This window comes from Haliotis rufescens, unplaced genomic scaffold, assembly GCF_023055435.1.
Source record: "Haliotis rufescens isolate VD_foot unplaced genomic scaffold, xgHalRufe1.0.p SCAF_2, whole genome shotgun sequence".
Taxonomy (NCBI): domain Eukaryota; kingdom Metazoa; phylum Mollusca; class Gastropoda; order Lepetellida; family Haliotidae; genus Haliotis; species Haliotis rufescens.
In genome coordinates this window covers 77,715,935-77,739,193 of record NW_025963890.1, presented here as the reverse complement: position 1 = coordinate 77,739,193, position 23,259 = coordinate 77,715,935, and the positions used below count along the sequence as shown (strand labels likewise).

The 23,259-nt window shown below is 42.7% G+C and overlaps 1 protein-coding gene across 1 annotated transcript; it reads left to right on the top strand.

Moving 5' to 3' along the window:
* The first annotated feature begins 130 nt into the window (after window positions 1-130).
* On the top strand, window positions 131-22,009 carry LOC124121515. The gene is made up of 27 exons (XM_048400589.1): window positions 131-288; window positions 427-561; window positions 1,454-1,675; window positions 1,787-2,020; window positions 3,369-3,515; window positions 4,224-4,364; window positions 4,554-4,598; window positions 5,141-5,278; window positions 5,479-5,622; window positions 7,456-7,558; window positions 7,801-7,874; window positions 8,203-8,711; window positions 9,105-9,192; window positions 9,432-9,508; window positions 9,685-9,721; window positions 10,071-10,168; window positions 10,507-10,632; window positions 11,030-11,175; window positions 11,554-11,689; window positions 18,323-18,466; window positions 19,159-19,192; window positions 19,539-19,594; window positions 19,789-19,914; window positions 20,114-20,239; window positions 20,635-20,762; window positions 21,079-21,214; window positions 21,321-22,009. Exons 1-27 carry the CDS (start codon window positions 228-230, stop codon window positions 21,396-21,398), a joined length of 3,489 nt encoding a protein of 1,162 aa, XP_048256546.1. The 5' UTR covers window positions 131-227; the 3' UTR covers window positions 21,399-22,009.
* The last annotated feature ends 1,250 nt before the right edge of the window (window positions 22,010-23,259 follow it).

The following is a 23,259-nucleotide window of genomic DNA, read 5'->3' as shown; positions in this document are numbered from 1 at the left end:
ATAAAATCACTTCCTTAGAGATAAACGGCTACACCCCTATGTTGGTGAAAATAGGTCGGTCTTTTGAACGACAAGTTGATCAACCATGACAAAATCTAATCAACCAGGTAAAACGATAAATAGACAAAGTCCAACTGGAAACGCCTAAATTTCTGTTGCTCATACTGACACAGTTAGCCACTATAAATGTCACGAGGAACAAGTAAGGACTAAATCTGGTGACGGCCATGTTCGATTTGGTCCTTACCAGTGTTATTGTTTTAGTCTGGTGTGCTGATGAAGTTCAAGGTAAGTTAAAACAAATGAACGTAGTGGATACAATCAGGTCACAGGCAGCACACTTATCTTGAAATGAATGTGTATTGTTATTATTTGTGTAATACAAATTCCATCTGCATGATATGTATACATATACCTCAATTTCAGGGACGTGTCCGGTTGGTACTTATGGAGTCGACTGTGACTATCGGTGCAACTGTCCTCCAAACACGTGCAACTCCTCCTCTGGCTGTACAAGTGGGGATTGCTACCCGGGGTGGTCGGGGCCGACCTGTCACAAACGTACGTTAGTTTTAATAACATACACGGTAGATACATTTTCCTTTCTACTCTGTATTTTGCTAAAGTTTAAAATATGCTCTGTGTTTATGCTGGGCATGTTGTGTAATTAGAGAAAAAAACCAACAACGTTATTTTACAGCAAAGCAATGTTTGACACATGTTATTTAAGTTGCACCTAGTCAATATTTACAATAAGCCCTTTATGCAAAGCTCGGTTGTGTTGTGTAATTACAGATTAAATATCATTTATCATTATATTGTCCAATGTGTTATAATTCCATCACCAGCTACGGCAATATTGGCGCTTGACCTGTAAGTAACAGACTCTTCCAAGTAACGGTATAGCTAGGCCTTAGATACTTATTATAATTCATTTAAAAACTTCATTCCTCATACTTGCATTTGTCTTAGAAAATTAATCTGTCAACTATAGATGTCAGTTCCTGAATTATTTCCGCTTTTAATTTTACACACATTACAACATGTCTGCCTTCTCATTGTACATTCACTGTTTAACCCATGTCACATGCATGTATGGTGGTAACATAACCTGTCCAGAAAATAAATGCACCTTATATTGTATATGTTTGACATAATCTAGTAAATGTTCAAACGTAAATGCTGCGTGTGGAGTTTTGATGTGCAGCTTTTGACAAACAATAAATAAACAATCACAACAAAACTGAAATTAATTTGTGATATTTTGGCAGATAAATTATAGACATATGTTTTCATAGTACCACTATTGATCTACTGTTCATGGTGTCACTGTTTCTTGCTTGCTGATATGTGATTACATATTATTCATAATCCAAAGAAAACAATGTAGGACGTTAATGCATAAGTAGCTCAAACGTCTTAGTTACAGTGCCACATACAAATTTAATTTCAGGCAACATCCTCCTGAATCTCACTGAGAGTGCGTTTACATCAAGTCCTACCCACCTCAACACACCACCACACAGAGCTGCGGACGGGAGGGTAGCTGCAACTCCTGAACACATCAACAGCTGCTTCTTCACCAATAACACGGGTGCAAACTACACTTGGTGGCGCGCTGATCTGGAAAACAGAACACTGATGAATGACGTCACTATCTCCTTCAGAAAAGACTGTAAGTGTTATAACTGTTTAATTATATACACTCAGATCCCTCTTTTATGAAATGATAGATTATTTGTAAATGTATCCCCATTGATTGCAAGTTCAGCATCTTTATCTCTAGTTAAAGCTCGGAGGAACGGAATCCAGGTGTTTGTGACCAACTCTGTCAACATACCGAGTGGCCACAACTGCTACAACGTCACTGGGAATGGAGACGGAACTGATGTACCGGATGTGTTGCATATCACATGTTACAGTAGAGGGCGCTATCTCCTTCTGTACACCACCACCATCAACAACGACCAACCAGAAATCATTACACCTATGATGGACTTCTGTGAGGTAGAGGTCAATGGTAATATTTGAGGCACATATCTACCAAATTTAAAACTGTTGACGGACTATGTGCTTATAGGGTCTTTTACAAATATACTTTTAACCCTTGATTTGCATTGGCTAAGCGGTCGATTTTTAGGCGATATTAACTTCCGGTGCGTACACGCAACAGTTTCCCATTGTCAGTGTTAAAACGTAGACAAGGGTGTTAATTCAAACATATGTTATCTCGCTGTCGCACATTTATGCATTATTGATGGAAATATCTAGTGGCTTATAGATTTTGTGAATTGTGAAAGTCCATATATATGGAAAAGACATTGTAAACTTTCACGTGAAGAAAGGTATTGTTTTATACTGTAACTGTCTCTGGCTGCATTAATTTTAACCTGTTCATATCTGCGAAACTTAAAGCTCACAGCAACCAAACGGTCCATGTCACTACTACTTAATTTAATATATTGATGTAGTTTTCTTATCTTAACCATGTTTTGTTGTTACTAGATAATAAATAGAAATATATTCATTACTGTTCCAATTTCTAAATTCCTTTCAAAGTGATAAACCTGCCTGATGTACATGTAACGTGTTATGTGATAAGAGCTTCTGCCACTTCTCTTCTTATCTCTTCTCTTGGGCTGTTAATGTGGAAGTTCACCAATGCTAAATGCCCTTTCCTCGAATAATAAACTGTTAACTTTGGTTTCCACAAGCACCTGTGCAATTGTAAAAGTCAAAATGAGATCCTGTCTACATTGTCACATTCGGTGATTGTTAAGATTTGGATGAATTTGATCAATTTAAAATCCCTAGTGTTGTACTTAACTTTAGTGGTTTATGATATGTGCATATTTCATGATCATGATGATCAGACGGATTTTCTTAATATTATTTCAAATGACCTAGACATGAGATTTTGTAATTCTGAATTAATCTTTGTGTCTTGCTGGCCTTTTTCATGGTTTCTACCAGTTTCCATGGTTCCTGTGATGGGTGTTGGTGCGGCAAATGTTCGGTTTGTTGCCAGCAAATATTGTAATCAGGGTGATCATGATATTCTTATTTAATCCAAATGTTTGTAAAAATATTGACATGCACATATATTAACTTACGATATAGGTCAACTAATGAAGGGACTCCCATAAGTAGATGGATAGAACAAGGTGCTTTGTATCCATAAACAAGTGTCTCGTAGTCATCATCTTTCATATTTTGTTTCAACTGTACGCCCGGGAAGTGGAGAGTTCTCCAGGGAAACAACTCTGTCGATTACTCCTTCAGGGTTTCTACACACCATACAACCAATAAGGAAAGAACGAGTTTGTACCTGCAACTGATCCGAAACATTTTCCGTGATTTATGTACAGAATGCGAACATGGTAGATACGGCCTCACTTGCTCCACCGATTGCCGCTTAAGGGAATGCAGGGGGGACAGCTCTCGTTGTGACCAGGTAACTGGTGAGTGTGTTGAGGGTTGCCGTGGAGGTTACAGAGGACCCGACTGTATGCGACGTGAGTGAAATTTCATGTTTTGTTTGATGTGCATGAAGTAGCATTTTAAGTATCACCAACGGCAATCGCCCTACCTGTAAAGTACCCTTAACATAACTATGTCATAACCATATATGTCATAACCGCACTGATCTGTGCACAGTTTGACAGAGTAGCATCAATAGAATACACTTTCAACAAACAAGAAGTGAATACTGTTTGACAGGCGTAATATTTAATATCCCCAAACTTGGACCAAGTATGAAGAGGTATCTCAAATATTAACCTCAATGTATTTCGAGAAATGAATGTGCACTTTCTGAGCCATATACCTGTAATGTCAGATTCCGTTAACAGGGTAAGCCGCTATATTTCCAATGTGGTCACAAGTTACGAAATGTCTTTTGTCGTATGCAGCTTAAGTGAAATATCACATAAATTAGTCAATGTATTTCTTGTTTCTGCATTAGTTAACATCATCAACGTCGATCATCTTACTTGTTTCATATTTCAATATCCTAGTTCCATACCCACTGCCAGTTGTAGGAACATTGTGATGTATATATTTTTTTCTTACCTTTATTGTGTGGAATAGTGATGATCAAAGTTGCGAAATCACACGTTATAATATAACTTAGTTCTTCGTAAGACATTACGTGTCTGTATCAAGCAACTACGTATTGAAGATTGAAGTCAAGTAGCCCATTATATTGCATTAATCTACTGTAGCATGTGAGGAAGGACACTATGGTGCTAACTGTTCCCGCAAGTGTGACGACAGACACTGCAAACATCCTGATGCCTCATGTAACCACGTGACAGGTGAATGTGTTCACAACTGCAGCAATCCAGGAACAGGTGGTGTGAAAAGTGAGTGAAAAAATCTAATTGAACAGCCAAAGTAATGGAATCTCAGAGACAGAATTGTAACCTAACTTGCATATGTAGCAAAATTACCATAACCCTGCTTTGTATACAAGTGACATACACGAAGAATATATGAGTACGAAGTATATAGTGTGTGCGAATGTATTCTGAGAAGTTGTACTGTCGTTTCAGATCAAACATGTAGACCAGGTTGGCAGGGATTGGACTGTGTGGCAGGTAGTTACAATGTGCTTATGCTGATTATATTTGATACAATATATGAATGACTACAGTACCCATGAATAATACTTCATGTATTCACAGGAACACGAGTGGCCCTCTCGTCTAAGGCGCCGCAATTTCGCCGCAGAGTTCGTCCCTTAGGGATGCTATAAACCTATGAGTGTGGGTTCGAATCCCGGTTCGTCCCGTATATGTTTGTAGATTTGTCATCATACCCGCGTTTGTGTGTTTCTCAGAAGCGTTAAAAGTTTCCCACCTGCATCAAGCGGGCTTTCCACCCTTATTAGGTTGACAAGCTGTTTTATTTCTGGAATGCTGTTCAAAGCGGCGCTCAACTCATTCTCATACAAACTGACCTGAATGCTTTTGACAGAAAACACTTACTGCCTGTGATCCTAATTATCCACATACAAAATATCCTTCAGCATTGTTTTAATGAAGCCCGAACTTATCATTATAACGAGACAGTTTTAGATCATATTCTAATTCAATGTTATGTACATACTGAATCAACAATGTTTGTATTGCAACTACAGAATGTTCTTCTGGGACGTTCGGAGACAAGTGTTCGGGTTCATGTGGTGCATGTCTGGACAGTGAGCTGTGTCACCGTGTCAACGGAACTTGTCCAAGAGGCTGCAGTGAGGGGTGGTCAGGGCACCTGTGCAAGCAGAGTGAGCTTGATGCTATCAGTTTCTAGATTGAATATGATTTCTGTGTTATATATTGGCGAAAATTATATATGCTAAAATTAACAATGCGTATCGGTGTATTGTACTACCTTTCTACGACATGGAGCTACCGTGATACAGTTGGCAGATCAGATTGAGAGAAACATGGCATCTGGTTTTTACAATATTGTATTTGATATCAGAATGTCCCTTGATGACGTACGGCGCCAACTGTTCAGAAACCTGTGGTGCGTGTCGAGACAATGACACGTGTGACCTTGTCAACGGAAGATGTCTGAGAGGCTGCAGGGAGGGATGGACAGGGGAGTTCTGCATATCAAAGCAAGGTAAAAAAAGTTTACTGCATTAAGAAAAAAAAATGATAGCGTGTCCATTGTACTGGCAAACAGTAATGATGTCAGATTTTCCCAGATAGGTACACGAGCGTATCCAAGCCAACTGGTAGCACCCGGCACAAACACATGTTTGTGTGAACATGAAACGCACATGTGGTGCCTATGGGTTCATTTATACACTGCAAGTGTAAAACATATATCATATTATGGATGCTTGTTTACCATCATTTTGGAGACTCATCGCTGATCATTGACAAGAATTACATGTACTTATTATTAGCACTTGGGTATTTTAAATTTGGTCACAGCATCTTGCATTTCGAACATCTTATGTATATATATAGATGTATAGATATTTTTTAATCATGCCGTATATATACACAGTAAAAAAAGTGTTGCACCCCCTATACTTTTTCATGGAGGGGTGTTTTGAAAGGGTGTAAAGATAACCGAATTAATATTATAACCAGGATTTCGTGTATACCAACAAACCAGTGTATTGTCTATACAATGAACTTAAATGGGGTATTCCATGACCTGTTGGCATGTAATAATCTCATGCTGAACTTTTACGAAAAATGAACGAACAACGAAGACGCATTAAGTATGGTGACATCTCAATAATTTTTAGTGACCAAATTCATCCAATAGGGTAAGAATGTCATATGGAGATTTGACGAACACAGTAAGTCAATATCGAGAACTTCCACCAAACACTTGGATCACAGCTTGAAGTCTTCGTCTCATACTCCTCACCAGACGTTGGAATCGCTCCATGGGCAGCTGCTGCCACTCCTCGTGTAATGCTGCTTCCAATTCACGCAAGTTCTGTGGAGGAGGGTCCCGACGATAAATCAGGCGTCCCAAAATGTCCCATACATGTTCCAGAGGATTCAGATCTGGACTCATTGCTGGCCATGGAATCTGCGTCAGAGCATTGTTGTGGATAACCTGGGTCACAGCTCGTGAACGATGTGGTCTGGCATTGTCATCCATGAATATCGGTCTGGTGGCCAGTGGATGATTGTCAAAATGGGGCACCACAACTGGATTCAGCAGCGCTCCCCTGTCAAGTTGCCTCGTATGGTCACTAAATCAAGCTTACAATCAAATGAGAAGCATCCCCAGACCATAACAGATCCACCTCCATGTGGTACAGTTGGCATGATGTTTCTTGCAGTATAAGCTGTTCCAGGACGCCTCCATACTCTCACTCTGCCATCCACAACAACGCTCTGTCATCTCTAACTGTGGTCTTACGTGGTCTGCCAGAGGGTCTGCGATTCCTTACATCATTAGTTTGTGCGTGTTTTCTGACCAAACGGCTTATTGTTGAGTAGTGATGTCCGGTTCTTCTGCCAATCTCCTTGAACGAAAGACCTGCTCCATGAAGGCCAATAATCTGCCACTTGACTGCTTCTGACAATCGTCTACCCGGCATTGTGGGTTACAATAAACTGGGCTGTCAGAGAACATCTTTTATAGGCGATGTTGAGCTTAAGAAGATACTGCAGTCTGCAAATGTCATGCACCATGCAATTCACGTGCTGATTGCTACGTTTTGGTGATCATCTTCCCTCCGAAAACATTACACATTTAACATCAGATCCCCAAGGAATACCTACCATTAAAACCAGAGTCGGGCGTTTTAAATGTTGTGATGTATCAAACGTATTAATGTGGGGGTGCAACACTTTTTTTACTGTGTATATATACTTTATATATAATAGGTTTTCTTGATCCCTAGCGGAATACCATTCATGTACATGTATAAACACATTATTCATATGAATACATGAGTATATGTTGTACATCCATCAACAGATACTGGTGAAATACCTGTGAGGGTACTGTGGATTGCAGGGGCATCAGGTGGCGGTCTTCTGCTCATTGCTCTCCTGGTTCTCATCGCAATTGTCGTAACAAGGTAAGATCCTTAACTAGATAATTTCTAGTTAAGATCAATAAACTCGTATCGATTGTTGATTACAGTGTTCTGTTTGGAACACTAGAGCTTGTATACCGTTACATGATTACAGTTTCAGATAGGTTGAGGATTGAGATTGGCAAATTAACCAAGCCTGTCATGTACGTACATACTATTAGAATATTACTCAAGTTCCCTAAGTGATATATTCTCGTAGTTATACAGTCTTTGCCAAATTTCAGAACCTCCAAAGGACGCGAATCTGTTGCCAACCACCCTGAGATGAAACTGAAGCAGATGACTGCAAGCGTTGATGGTATGCGTTTCTCACATTGACCGTAGAGCGATAAATGGTGTTTTAGAAATGCAATATCGTGCATTGGTGGCAACTTCGAGATATTGGATGTTTGTCGGAACTACTTGGTACACATGCTAGTATGACAACTTTCATGATGGATTCGTTGAACGAAAAACGTAACTGTAACATGAGGTAGGGTCAGAAAAAGATAAACATAACTCATATCACATTTTCCTCAGGCTGTTTGACAATGTACATGCGTATGGGCAATAATCACCACATAGGAAGACATATTTTATAAACTAGCGATGCAAGATGTAGATTTGAATTGTTTTTTTTTTAACAGAAACACTTGCACCTACCGTCATCATGGTCGACAACGTCCACTACGTGGGCTTTAGTGGAACAGGCAACACAGCACAAGATGGGGCGGATGTGAAGCTGGATATCGGAAGAGGATTGGGTTTAAGTGGTTGTGAAGATGGTGATGATGGCGGAAGGAGGGGAAGCACTGAAGTCGAGGGAGTAGAGGGTGTTAGTGAGAACTTGGTTGTGGTCACAGCTGTTAGTGAAGGGTTTGGTGGGGATATCTATGCTGTCAGTAATAGAAACACAGGCAGTAAACCTACTGGTAATGACGATGGTGAGAAAATTGTTGATGTTGAAGAGGTTAATGCGGAGGTAGAGGAGGTCGATGGAGACGTGGACCACCAAGAGATGGAGGATCATGATGGGGACAGCACCTACTACAACCTGGAGGGTCCCCCTCTTATCACTGAGGTGGGGGTGGACAAGCTGGGTGACAGAATCAAGGAGATGCAGGCCACTAAATATGGCTTCCAGAAGGAATTCCGGGTCTGTATCGTTTCTCGTATATGTTATCATTATCATTATTATGTGATGTTAATCGTGTAATATGTTTGTTTTTTCAATCAGTGACTTGCTGGTTTATCTTTAGGCAGCGTAGATACAGAATAAGCTATTAACTCAATCAAGCAGGTTGCAATTTGGACATTGATAATATATACTAATACTACATCAAGTGCAAAAAGGCTAACATAGTTTGTTGTAACCAGGGCTTTAGTATACAAAGGTAGATATGCATTTTTGAAGTAGGTTGCAACGAAACCATGCACTAAGCAGGCTCAGTGTTATGTATATGTGATTCTTTTCGTTTAGGTTTACTCATACAAGCGGCGTATAGTGTTTTAATGTTTTTACTGTTAATATTCACGTTACGAGTTTCAGATGCTGTTCACTGGCTTTACAAGACCGTATGACGTCTCGCAGCAGACAGATAACACTGGAAAGAACAGATTCCTCGGATGTTATCCTTGTTAGTATCAAGTAACTGTAGACACGGACGTCTTCATATATTCAACGTCATATGCATAAGGGGCACAATACGTGTCGGTATACAGTATCTGTAACCAGGGACTACTTTACATATACAATAGTATATACTTCCATGACATTGTTGCTGAGGCCAGCATCTCATTTGTTGTGTTGATTTCTATCAACTCTGATATGGTGTTGACCTAAACTACAATTTACTGGCTAACTCTACTGTTTCAGATGATTACAATCGGGTTCTGCTGCCGAAACTGGCTGGGCATCCATCGTCTGACTATATAAATGCAAGCTATTTTGATGTAAGTTAATACATATTAATGCAAATCCGGTACAAGCATGACACACTCAAAATTATTTAAGCTGCACAAACATATAAAGTACCACATGTGGCATGCTATAATATAACCAACATAAGAATCTCTTCAATTTGTCAGTCTTCATGCAAACCATATTTTGCTATCACCTTCTTCTGCAGGGTTACTCTTGCTCGCAGGCCTATGTCGCAGCTCAAGGTGAATCTTTTCAATTACTTTCGCTTTTAAAAATCCCGGCACTTTAAACAGTTGCTCTTTCATAAACCTTATGTAGATACGCCTGGATACATCTCTGTAATGTGTACAAATGGGATTCCCAAGGGCCTGATCATACAATACTCTACATACATATTTTCATATTTGGAAAATGTCCAATCCAATATCTACTGTCCAATTGTCAAAGAGATGCGGGTCACACCCAAAGATCACATGTAACCATTTTTTATGTATATCTAATAAGAAAACCAAGTGTCACTTCAATTATTACAGAGCACACTGCACCACACGAACATGCCCAATAACGTAGTTTGCTCTATCCCCCTCTCAGCACCCAATAAGAAGACTTTGTGTGATTTCTGGAGGATGATTTGGGAAAACAACTGTACGAGAATCATCATGTTGACGAACATCCTGGAGAATGAGAAGGTAATGAAAATATATTTATAAAGTTGACAGGTACAAAATGCCAGCTCCACACCTTCGTGCATTGATGCGTGTAGTTATCTCAAATCCTTACGTACACTGGCGTATATGGTATTGTAGCAAGGGTGGATGACTGACAAAGCAACCATCATGTAGATCTTTAATCTTTAAATAAACATAATAGTGAGTTAGCAGGGCATATGCATCTCCAACTAGTTCATCTGCTGTTCTGAGAGATAACCGAAATTATGTCCCATACCGCAATCAACAAGATCGCAGGATTTTACTTACATGACATGTGAAACCTACTGATGTGACATCGTGACTTGTCTTCCGCACAGGTGAGGTGTGAACCTTACTGGTCTGATTCGTCTGATCTTGACGTTGGTCTCTTCGCCATCTCAGTCACCAAGACAGCACACAGCGCGCAATGGACAATGCGAGAACTCACAGCTACACTGAAAGAGGTTTTGCATTCAAGCTTATAAAACTTAACATATGTTATATGTTATCTTTGTACAGTAGACATTCTAGTGTTTTACTAAGAAGTTGTTATCCAAAATATAAAATTTGTGACATTTGACCCCTTTCTAAATGGCATTGTGTATTTATGTAAACCTATTTCTAAACATTCATGCATTTTTTTCTCAACATTCATGTGGTTTTGGACGTGTTTCATTTTGAATATAACCCATGAGGATTTTCATACGAGACGACTTATCAAACTTAAGGTACCCTGAAGGCGTGGAATCTTGATAAGAACAATCTCAGCTTTGATTATTCACCTGCCGCCTTTAAAAAGATAGTAGAAAGTATTATTATGTCTTCAACTCCTATCTGTACATTGCCATAATTACATTGCAGACAGGTAACAGTCGCCAGTTCCGACAGTTTCACTTCACATCCTGGTCCGACCGTGGGGTCTCAGGTGACACAGCTCTAACAGAGTTCATGTGGCGGGTTAGGAAGGCTCCCAATCCACAACAAAGTCCTCTACTTGTACATTGCAGGTAGGTTGTGGAATGCCTTGAATCATGATATCATCCAACATATCCATATATTCTGTTCATACATTGTTCATGCCTTTGTGTAGCTGACTCTTAGATCCAGGTCATCTTTTATGTTACGTAGGAGAGCTAGTCTTGTGAGATGAGGTGAAATGGGATTTAACGTCGCGTCCAAGGTTATTGCACTTATATACTATTGTTGATTTTATAATGGTAGCCTACTCAGATACGATGCCGCAATTTACCATTGATACCCCACTCATACACAGCATACTAACTCCGAGCTGACTAGTGCTTGTTTGAACCCCTTAATGGCAGGGTAACAACAAGTACCATTTTTTAACTTCAAAGTTTGGTTCAATACTGCTGATTATATTTCAGCGCTGGTGTCGGGCGGACCGGGACGTACATCGCTGTGGACAACCTGCTGGATCAGGCTCTCACTGAAGATAGGGTGGATGTGTTCGGGTTTGTGTCACGGATGAGGGATCAACGAAAGGGGATGGTGCAGACCAAGGTAGGCCATAATGAAGTGTAGGTCTGGTACTTACTGAGGCGAGATGACACACCAGGCAGATCAAGGTAGGCCTCTCTGAAGTGTAGGTCTGGTACTTACTGAGGCGAGATGACACACTCGGTAGACTAAGGTAGGCTACTCTGAAGTGTAGGTCTGGTACTTATTGAGGCGAGATGACACAGCAGGCAGACCAAGGTAGGCTACTCTGAAGTACAGGGCTGATACTTACTGAGGCGAGATGTCACGCCAAGCAGACCAAGGTAGGCCACTCTGAAGTGTAGGTACGGTACTTACTGAGGCGAGATGTCAAACCAGGCAGATCAAGGTAGGCTACTCTTAGGTACAGAGCTGGTACTTACTGAGGCGAGATGATACGCCAGGGAGATCAAGGTAGGCTACTCTGAAGTGTAGGTACGGTACTTACTGAGGCGATATGTCCAACCAGGCAGAACAAGGTAGGCTACTCTGAAGTGTAGGTACGGTAACTACTGAGGCGAGATGTCACGCCAGGCAGACCAAGTTAGGCTACTCTGAAGTACAGGGCTGGTACTTACTGAGGCGAGATGTCAAACCAGGCAGATCAAGGTATGCCACCCTGAAGTGTAGGTCTTTTACTTGCTGAGGCGAGATGTCACACCAGGCAGACCAAGGTAGGCCACTCTGAGGTGTAGGTTTAGTACATACTGAGGCGTGATGACACACCAGGCAGACAAAGGTAGGCTACTCTGAAGTACAGAGCTGGTACTTACTGAGGCGAGATGTAAAACCAGGCAGATCAAGGTATGCTACTCTGAAGTGTAGGTCTTTTACTTGCTGAGGCGAGATGTCACACCAGGCAGACCAAGGTAGGCCACTCTGAGGTGTAGGTTTAGTACTTACTGAGGCGTGATGACACACCAGGCAGACAAAGGTAGGCTACTCTGAAGTACAGAGCTGGTACTTACTGAGGCGAGATGTAAAACCAGGCAGATCAAGGTATGCTACTCTGAAGTGTAGGTCTTTTACTTGCTGAGGCGAGATGTCACACCAGGCAGACCAAGGTAGGCCACTCTGAGGTGTAGGTTTAGTACTTACTGAGGCGTGATGACACACCAGGCAGACCAAGGTAGGCCACTCTGAAGTGTAGGTACGGTACTTACTGAGGCGAGATGTAACACCAGGCAGACCAAGGTAGGCTACTCTGAGGTGTAGGTTTAGTACTTACTGAGGCGTGATGACACACAATGCAGACCAAGGTAGGCCACTCTGAAGTGTAGGTCTGGTACTTACTGAGGCGAGATGTCACACCAGGCAGATCAAGGTAGGCCACTCTGAAGTGTAGGTTTAGTACTTACTGAGGCGAGATGTCACACCAGGCAGATCAAGGTAGGGCACTCTAAAGTGTAGGTTTTTTAGTACTTACTGAGGCGTGATGTCACGCCAGGCAGACCAAGGTAGGCTACTCTGAAGTGTAGGTCTGGTACTTACTGAGGCGAGATGTCAAAATAGGCAGACCAAGGTAGGCTACTCTGAAGTACAGAGCTGGTACTTACAGAGGCGAGATGTCACGCCAGGCAGATCAAGGTAGGCCACTCTGAAGTGTAGGTACGGTACTTACTGAGGCGAGATGATACGCCAGGCAGATCAAGGTAGGCTACTCTGAAGTACAGGGCTGGTACTTACTGAGGCGATATGTCAAACCAGGCAGACCAAGGTAGGCTACTCTGAAGTGTAGGTTCGGTAACTACTGAGGCGAGATGTCACGCCAGGCAGACCAAGGTAGGCTACTCTGAAGTGTAGGTTTAGTACTTACTGAGGCGAGATGTCACACCAGGCAGACCAAGGTAGGCTACTCTGAAGTACAGGGCTGGTACTTACTGAGGCGAGATGTCAATCTAGGCAGATCAAGGTAGGTTACTCTGAAGTGTAGGTCTTGTACTTGCTGAGGCGAGATGTCACACAAGGCAGATCAAGGTAGGCCACTCTGAAGTGTAGGTACGGTACTTACTGAGGCAAGATGTCACGCCAGGCAGACCAAGGTAGGCCACTCCGAGGTGTAGGTTTAGTACTTACTGAGGCGTGATGGTACTTACTGAGGCGAGATGTCACGCCAGGCAGACCAAGGTAGGCCTCTCTGAAGTGTAGGTCTTGTACTTACTGAGGCGAGATGATACGCCAGGCAGATCAAGGTAGGCTACTCTGAAGTGTAGGTACGGTACCTACTGAGGCGATATGTCTAACCAGGCAGACCAAGGTAGGCTACTCTGAAGTACAGAGCTTGTACATACTGACGCGAGATGTCACGCCAGGCAGACCAAGGTAGGCCACTCTGAAGTGTAGGTCTTGTACTTACTGAGGCGAGATGATGCGCCAGGCAGATTAAGGTAGGCTACTTTGAAGTGTAGGTACGGTACTTACTGAGGCGATATGTCAAACCAGGCAGAACAAGGTAGGCTACTCTGAAGTGTAGGTCTGGTACTTACTGAGGCGAGATGAAAACACCAGGCAGACGAAGGTAGGCTACTCTGAAGTGTAGGTCTGGTACTTACTGAGGCGAGATGTCACACCAGGCAGATCAAGGTATGCCACCCTGAAGTGTAGGTCTTTTACTTGCTGAGGCGAGATGTCACACCAGGCAGACCAAGGTAGGCCACTCTGAGGTGTAGGTTTAGTACATACTGAGGCGTGATGACACACCAGGCAGACAAAGGTAGGCTACTCTGAAGTACAGAGCTGGTACTTACTGAGGCGAGATGTAAAACCAGGCAGATCAAGGTATGCTACTCTGAAGTGTAGGTCTTTTACTTGCTGAGGCGAGATGTCACACCAGGCAGACCAAGGTAGGCCACTCTGAGGTGTAGGTTTAGTACTTACTGAGGCGTGATGACACACCAGGCAGACAAAGGTAGGCTACTCTGAAGTACAGAGCTGGTACTTACTGAGGCGAGATGTAAAACCAGGCAGATCAAGGTATGCTACTCTGAAGTGTAGGTCTTTTACTTGCTGAGGCGAGATGTCACACCAGGCAGACCAAGGTAGGCCACTCTGAGGTGTAGGTTTAGTACTTACTGAGGCGTGATGACACACCAGGCAGACCAAGGTAGGCCACTCTGAAGTGTAGGTACGGTACTTACTGAGGCGAGATGTAACACCAGGCAGACCAAGGTAGGCTACTCTGAGGTGTAGGTTTAGTACTTACTGAGGCGTGATGACACACAATGCAGACCAAGGTAGGCCACTCTGAAGTGTAGGTCTGGTACTTACTGAGGCGAGATGTCACACCAGGCAGATCAAGGTAGGCCACTCTGAAGTGTAGGTTTAGTACTTACTGAGGCGAGATGTCACACCAGGCAGATCAAGGTAGGGCACTCTAAAGTGTAGGTTTTTTAGTACTTACTGAGGCGTGATGTCACGCCAGGCAGACCAAGGTAGGCTACTCTGAAGTGTAGGTCTGGTACTTACTGAGGCGAGATGTCAAAATAGGCAGACCAAGGTAGGCTACTCTGAAGTACAGAGCTGGTACTTACAGAGGCGAGATGTCACGCCAGGCAGATCAAGGTAGGCCACTCTGAAGTGTAGGTACGGTACTTACTGAGGCGAGATGATACGCCAGGCAGATCAAGGTAGGCTACTCTGAAGTACAGGGCTGGTACTTACTGAGGCGATATGTCAAACCAGGCAGACCAAGGTAGGCTACTCTGAAGTGTAGGTTCGGTAACTACTGAGGCGAGATGTCACGCCAGGCAGACCAAGGTAGGCTACTCTGAAGTGTAGGTTTAGTACTTACTGAGGCGAGATGTCACACCAGGCAGACCAAGGTAGGCTACTCTGAAGTACAGGGCTGGTACTTACTGAGGCGAGATGTCAATCTAGGCAGATCAAGGTAGGTTACTCTGAAGTGTAGGTCTTGTACTTGCTGAGGCGAGATGTCACACAAGGCAGATCAAGGTAGGCCACTCTGAAGTGTAGGTACGGTACTTACTGAGGCAAGATGTCACGCCAGGCAGACCAAGGTAGGCCACTCCGAGGTGTAGGTTTAGTACTTACTGAGGCGTGATGGTACTTACTGAGGCGAGATGTCACGCCAGGCAGACCAAGGTAGGCCTCTCTGAAGTGTAGGTCTTGTACTTACTGAGGCGAGATGATACGCCAGGCAGATCAAGGTAGGCTACTCTGAAGTGTAGGTACGGTACCTACTGAGGCGATATGTCTAACCAGGCAGACCAAGGTAGGCTACTCTGAAGTACAGAGCTTGTACATACTGACGCGAGATGTCACGCCAGGCAGACCAAGGTAGGCCACTCTGAAGTGTAGGTCTTGTACTTACTGAGGCGAGATGATGCGCCAGGCAGATTAAGGTAGGCTACTTTGAAGTGTAGGTACGGTACTTACTGAGGCGATATGTCAAACCAGGCAGAACAAGGTAGGCTACTCTGAAGTGTAGGTCTGGTACTTACTGAGGCGAGATGAAAACACCAGGCAGACGAAGGTAGGCTACTCTGAAGTGTAGGTCTGGTACTTACTGAGGCGAGATGTCACACCAGGCAGACCAAGGTAGGCCACTCTGAAGTACAGGGCTGGTACTTACTGAGGCGAGATGTCAAACCAGGCAGATCAAGGTAGGCCACTCTGAAGTGTAGGTTTAGTACTTACTGAGGCGTGATGACACACCAGGCATACCAAGGTAGGCCACTCTGAGGTGTAGGTTTAGTACTTACTGAGGCGAGATGTCAAACCAGGCAGATCAAGGTAGGCTACTCTGAAGTGTAGGTACGGTACTTACTGAGGCGAGATGTCAAACCAGGCAGATCAAGGTAGGCTACTCTGAAGTGTAGGTCTGGTACTTACTGAGGCGAGATGTCAAACCAGGCAGATCAAGGTAGGCTACTCTGAAGTGTAGGTCTGGTACTTACTGAGGCGAGATGTCATGCAAGGCTGACCAAGGTAGGCCACTCTGAAGTGTAGGTTTAGTACTTACTGAGGCGAGATGTCACACCTGGCAGATCAAGGTAGGCTACTCTAAAGTGTAGGTTTAGTACTTACTGAGGCGTGATGTCACGCCAGGCAGACCAAGGTAGGCTCTTCTGAAGTTTAGGTCTGGTACTTACTGAGGCGAGATGTCAAACCAGGCAGACCAAGGTAGGCTACTCTTAAGTACAGGGCTGGTACTTACTGAGGCGAGATGTCACGCCAGGCAGACCAAGGTAGGCCACTCTGAAGTGTAGGTCTTGTACATATTGAGGCGAGATGATACGCCAGGCAGATCAAGGTAGGCTACTCTGGAGTACAGGGCTGGTACTTACTGAGGCGAGATGTCAAACCAGGCAGACCAAGGTAGGCAACTCTGAAGTGTAGGTCTTGTACTTACTGAGGCGAGATGTTATACCAGGCAGACCAAGGTAGGCCACTCTGAGGTGTAGGTTTAGTACTTACTGATGCGTGATGACACACCAGGGAGACCGAGGTAGGCTACTCTGAAGTACAGGGCTGGTACTTACTGAGGCGAGATGTCACGCCAGGCAGACCAAGTTAGGCTACTCTGAAGTGTAGGCCTGGTACTTACTGAGGCGAGATGACAACACCAGGCAGACCAAGGTAGGCTACTCTGAAGTGTAGGTACGGTACTTACTGAGGCGAGATGTCAAACCAGGCAGATCAAGGTATGCTGCTCTGAAGTGTAGGTCTTGTACTTGTTGAGGCGAGATGTCACACCAGGCAGATCAAGGTAGGGCACTCTGAAGTGTAGGTTTAGTACTTACTGAGGCGTGATGACACACCAGGCAGACCAAGGTAGGCCACTCTAGATAGATAGATAGCACATGATGTGTTTCACACGTTGTATCAATGTGAGGAGTGAAAACCAGGCTACCCCACCACACAAACCCGATTGAGACAAATGTATGCGCCTGTTAAAATGTTTCTTTGTGTTTCCTATCATACGTTTGGCGAACATCTGGAATCATACATACGATACTGGATTTATAAACCTACGAAAAGAAATATTTTTCCAGGCATCGACGTGTAACGTGTGTTGCCAATGTAAATATGTTCAGATTTCCCACATCAAGTAAAACAGGCTCTCCATGACAAGTGACTTTGCATTTAAGATTTGAGATCAATGAGTGGGAATTGAAAAATTTTCCTCCCTTATCATTTTTTAAGTTCACCTCACTTTCAAATAAATTTTAATATAAATAGACACCTTGGAATTAATAAACATAATTTTATTTTATGGGGAATAATTGACCAAACCAGATGCATTCATGAAAAAAAGTATTAACAGTGTTAAACAAAGTGTAATCAGAACTGATTCCAAAATTCTTCTCTGACGACTTACTGAAAACACTTTAGGCTTCAGCTAAGTGAGTGAGTATGGTTTAACGCCGCTTTTAGCAATATTCCAGCAATATCAATATCACCAGAAATGGGCTTTACACATTGTACCCATGTCGGGAATTGAACCCGGGTCTTCGGCGTGACGAGCGAACGCTTTAACCACTAGGCTACCCGACCGCCCCGCTTCAGCTAAGTAAAACAGGCGACTTAAAGATACAAATGTAGCAGTTGTAACATGCCTTGTGTGATTCTTGTTACTATTGCTTTGATCTATGTTTGCATGTAGTATGTTATAATGAGTACCAATATCCCCTTCAGGAACAGTATGAACGCGTGTACACAACACTCCAAGCAGCTCTGACTCACGGCGACACAACGATGACCGTGTCAGAGTTTCGTCACAATAGGATAAATCAACGAATGTTTACCATGGGATCAGTTGATGTCAGCAGCTACGTGAAGGTACCACACATTCTACACTCATGCAAAATAAATGCATTCGTACATGTTATCTTCACTAACACACATACCCACACACTCTCCGCCACACACACCCACACACACACACACCCTATCCCACCCCACCCCACCCCACTTTCATCTCACCTCACCAGAAATTTCGAAAAGACATTTAGCGCACTAGTGTTTATTCGTGGCGATTTCAAGCCAGTTTTGGAACCCTTTACAATCAAATTTCACCAAGAAAGCGGATTGAAAGAAATATCAAGGAATGAATTAACGCACGCACGCATTCGTACATGTTATCTTCACGTACGCCAACACCCCCACACACGCCGCCACACACACACACACACACACACACACACACACACACACACACACACACACACACACACACACACACACACACACACACACACACACACACACACACACACACACACACACACTGTAATGCAATAACACGCACGCACGCACGCATTTAGGCGGTACACGAAGTATTTTTCCTTAAAGTGAACAGAGCTTTGAACAGTATACAAATGGGATAACAGGTTTCTCCGTTTCACCGACAACTGGTGTTACAGTTATCAGTGAATGTAGGTTGTTTAGTCTACATTTTCTTTTGACACATGATACACCCGAGACCTTGAGGTTTGTAATGTTCAATCCATACATTTCACATCTACTTTCAGTCTGTCAATACAGGAAGCAAGACAACAAAGGAATGTAGGTTATCAACACAGTTTGCACATCTCCTTCGAACTAAATGTTCTCAAATTCCTCTCACATTATGTAGATTAACATACCAGAGAAGACTGACATTCAAACTAAATGTAAGAAATGTTATCTATAATGTTTAACAGTATTCACAGGAATGACACAATCGGGGCAAATTACGCTAACATGTTTGCCATTGTGTTTAGTCACACCCTGTGCAATGCTTGCTTGTCTTCTCAAAAGTTATATAAATCTGCTTCATGTGAACGTAGTTGTTGCTCCACAACAAACTTGATGTTTCATTTACCTATATTTCCATGAAAACGTTTTGTACAATTATACTTTTCGTGTTTAGTGAGCGAACAGGGACGAATATCAAGACAATGCGATGTTGTTTCTATCCTGTCTCCAGTAAGTCCCATTTCAAGATCACTCGTTTTGAATTTAAAGTTATGCTTTCACCCTCACCTAATGAAACAATACGATTAAAAATGTGATATTAATTTGCAAACGATCCAATTGTGCTTATCATTTAAAGATTTTAGCATGTCATCTCAGATTACTAATGTAAAGCTATATTTCGTTTCATTGCTGTTTTGTGTCAGTCTTTCAAGTCCATGAATGGGTACCTTCTTGTGGATACTACCTTCATCACCGCAGCATCTCAGTTCTGGCAACTGGTAGACCTAAATCAAGCTCTCACCATTGTAGTATTACTAGAGGATTTCAAGGTACAATAATATATAGTTAGGCGTTAATAACGCAATGTAGTCACGAACAGTCCTCAATTCATAGGCCATTATTCACATGGAGTTCATTGTATGAAACATATGACACAAAAAATTATTGCAATTAAGTAATGCTACCTATTGACATTTGATCAATATCATGAGCATCGTCACATGTACATGTACTATATATCATTGGTAGATCCTGCAAGACATTATACTATCCCCTGGGAACAGCCTGGATCTGAGTCAGTTCAGTGTGATGTGTTCCACAGAAAACATAATCAATCATGACATCATCATGAGGAACATACAGCAAAAGAAAGAGGTTTGAGTTAATGTATGTTTGTTTGTTTGAGGTTAAATGCCGCACTCAACAATATTCCAGCTATGTGATGGCGGTCAGTAAATAATCGAGTCTGGACCAGACATTCCAGTGATTGACAGCATGAGCATCGATCCTCGAAATTGGGACACGATGGCATGCATCAACCCAGTCAGTGAACCTGACCACTCGATTCCGTAGGTCGCCTCTTACGACAAGCATAGTCGCCTTTCACGACAGGCATTGACTGCTGAAGATCTATTCTAGCCCGGATCTTCACGGGTCTGGTGTTAATGAGCTCGTCTTAAACAAGAAAACGAAATGCGTATAAATGCATTGCCACCATGCCACCAACCAAATATAATGTTTCCGATAACATCTAACCTCTGTCCACAAAGGGTTCCTCCTCGTGGACAAACATACAGGTCTACTTGGCGAACCATCTGACAGTTGCTGCCTACCCTTTCCAAATGGACCTGCTTGCCAGTAGGGAAGACACTGCAACCCCAGTCACAGTGGTGTTCAAGTATGTTATCTCACATAAAGATATAGCCGCTCATATCAATAACTAAAACCAACACAACACCTCCCATAATCCAAATAATAATATCTGCCCAAACAAGAGCGCATTGTGCGTTTCCGACAATGTTCAGCATGTGATTACGAATCACTATCAAAGTTTGATGAAACCAGGTGTTGAGTTGAGTGTCCTGCTCCACCGGTGGCACCCGTCACAAACATACATGTATGCACATGTGCAGGCAGGTGAAGTCGTTCACAGCATGTATAACAAAACCCGTCTGTTTAGCACGATGTTCCACTGCCTGGTACCGTTCTTTCAGTGAGACAACAACAAGGCAAGCAGCGTTGTTTTGCATCATCAGCAACATCCTGCAGCGTGTGAAGCAGGACGGGGAAGTGGAGATCTTCAACAACATGAAAGTCATGGCTAATCTCCTCCACTACAGTATCACACAGGTACAGTGTTTACCATCTGCCGTTCTTTAACACGGAGCTTATGTATCACTTTGTAATTATTACGTCAAACAACAAAATACCGTTCATCTTTACTTTCGATTTCCAGGCGGACGTCTGCCTGTGTTTTGATGTGGCGGCAGCCTCCCTAGACTGTGAGGATTGGCCTGGAGGAATCACTATGTAGAAGGAAGAGACTGTCGCCTCACACTACCTAGACTGTCTAGAACCCTCTAACTCTACTGTCGCCATCGCCTTTTACTTGTACTACAAGGCGTTTAGCTTGTTGTGATGACACAAATTATCACCAAATTGCCAGTTTTAATTTACACACACTTAAGATTTTTAGACATCCAGGAATCAACTTTAACAGGATTTTCACATTCTGTTTCATTTTATCCATGCGATTAATGAATAAGGTGTTACTTTGAATGACCACATTTGCTACATGTATTTACAAAATTCTGATAAAACATTATACATATACAATAGGCCAATCATCTGTGTTCCCTGTTTTGTGTACTTCTGTCAATAAGACATCAACCGTATGAACTCACTTGTTTTCTCTGACACTCCATGAGTTCCCACTGAACAAGTGACCACATTAATGACAATGAATCAAATAAACCACCTATAACTCTTAACTTCTGCGGGGAAATGCTGTTGTGCATGTGGCAGATATTCAACATGATAATTAATATGACTTGTTTTCTAAATTACGCCTTGGGATTGAAACGTAGGTAGCCCAGCACATGTGTGTGTATATTTGAGTTGATGTCAAGGAAGGAGTGAGTGAGTGAGTGAGTGAGTGAGTATGGTTTTACAGTGCTTTAAGCAATATGCCAGCAATATCACGGCGGGGGACACCAGAAATGGGCTTCACACATTGTACCCATGTCGGGAATCGAACCCGGGTCTTTGGCGTGACGAGCGAACGCTTTAACCACAAGGCTACCCGACCGTCCCTCAAGGAAGGATGGTACTATGTGGTATGTGTGGACCTCTGAATAGTATCAAGGTTGAAAGTTATGAGTCAGTGTCAATATCTTTCTTGTACAATTCCTAATGTACGACTGCCTCCGTGGCCTTGTGGATAAAGTTTCTGGCTGGTGATTAGAAATTCGGTGGTAAATAATTATGATCATTTTACTATTTTTTGCTTACTTTTATCAATATTACTTTTATTTAATTTTGAATATTCATTTAAAAGCAATGCTAGTACTGATTCCCACATCAACCAAACACATGCAGCACACAGCATGTATGTAATGTCGTCTATAAGCTGTATCAGCAGTCAGTTAACAAGTTGTTGCAATCACCGTGTTTTTTTTTCTACTCTTGCACTGATCAAAATAAAATTTTCTGTCACATCTGTGTTAATTTATTTCTTGGACAACTCCTGATGCAGATCGCGCCAATGGCCTGGTGGATATAGTTTCTGGCTGGTGAGCAGAAGTTCTGCGGTTTCATGTTCTGGACGCACCATAGCAAAGTAAATATAAAAAGATTATACTTGTTGAATACTGTGTTTGTTTAAGGTATCCAAGTTACATTGCTGCATGGTATCTCTGGGCTATCATTCTAAACGGCCGAGCTAGTCCCTGCACACACACACACACACACACACACACACACACACACACACGCACACGCACACACACACACACACGTGCATGCACGTCGCTATATAAGTTCAATAACGTTGAATGCAGCTATCTTACCTAATGTAATACAAAGAGTGCCAGGTATAACGTCATCAATATCTGCATAATGCTTGTCAGACAATTTTTTCTTCAAATGCAGTAAGAGGTAGAATCGGACAGTGCTAAGTATCGTTGCTGAGGGGGATGTTCAAAGAGTTCAAAGACATGAATTACAGTTATGGCGACAGACTGGATACTCCATCGAAGTTGCCTAAGAAGATTAGCATAATATTGATAAATGATGGTTCGACGATAAAACGGTAGCTATGGAACATACTTTGGAGGAGACAATGTTTCCACTGCGTTGACTGTTGTTGAGGGGGGTGAATCAAAGACCCATCCATG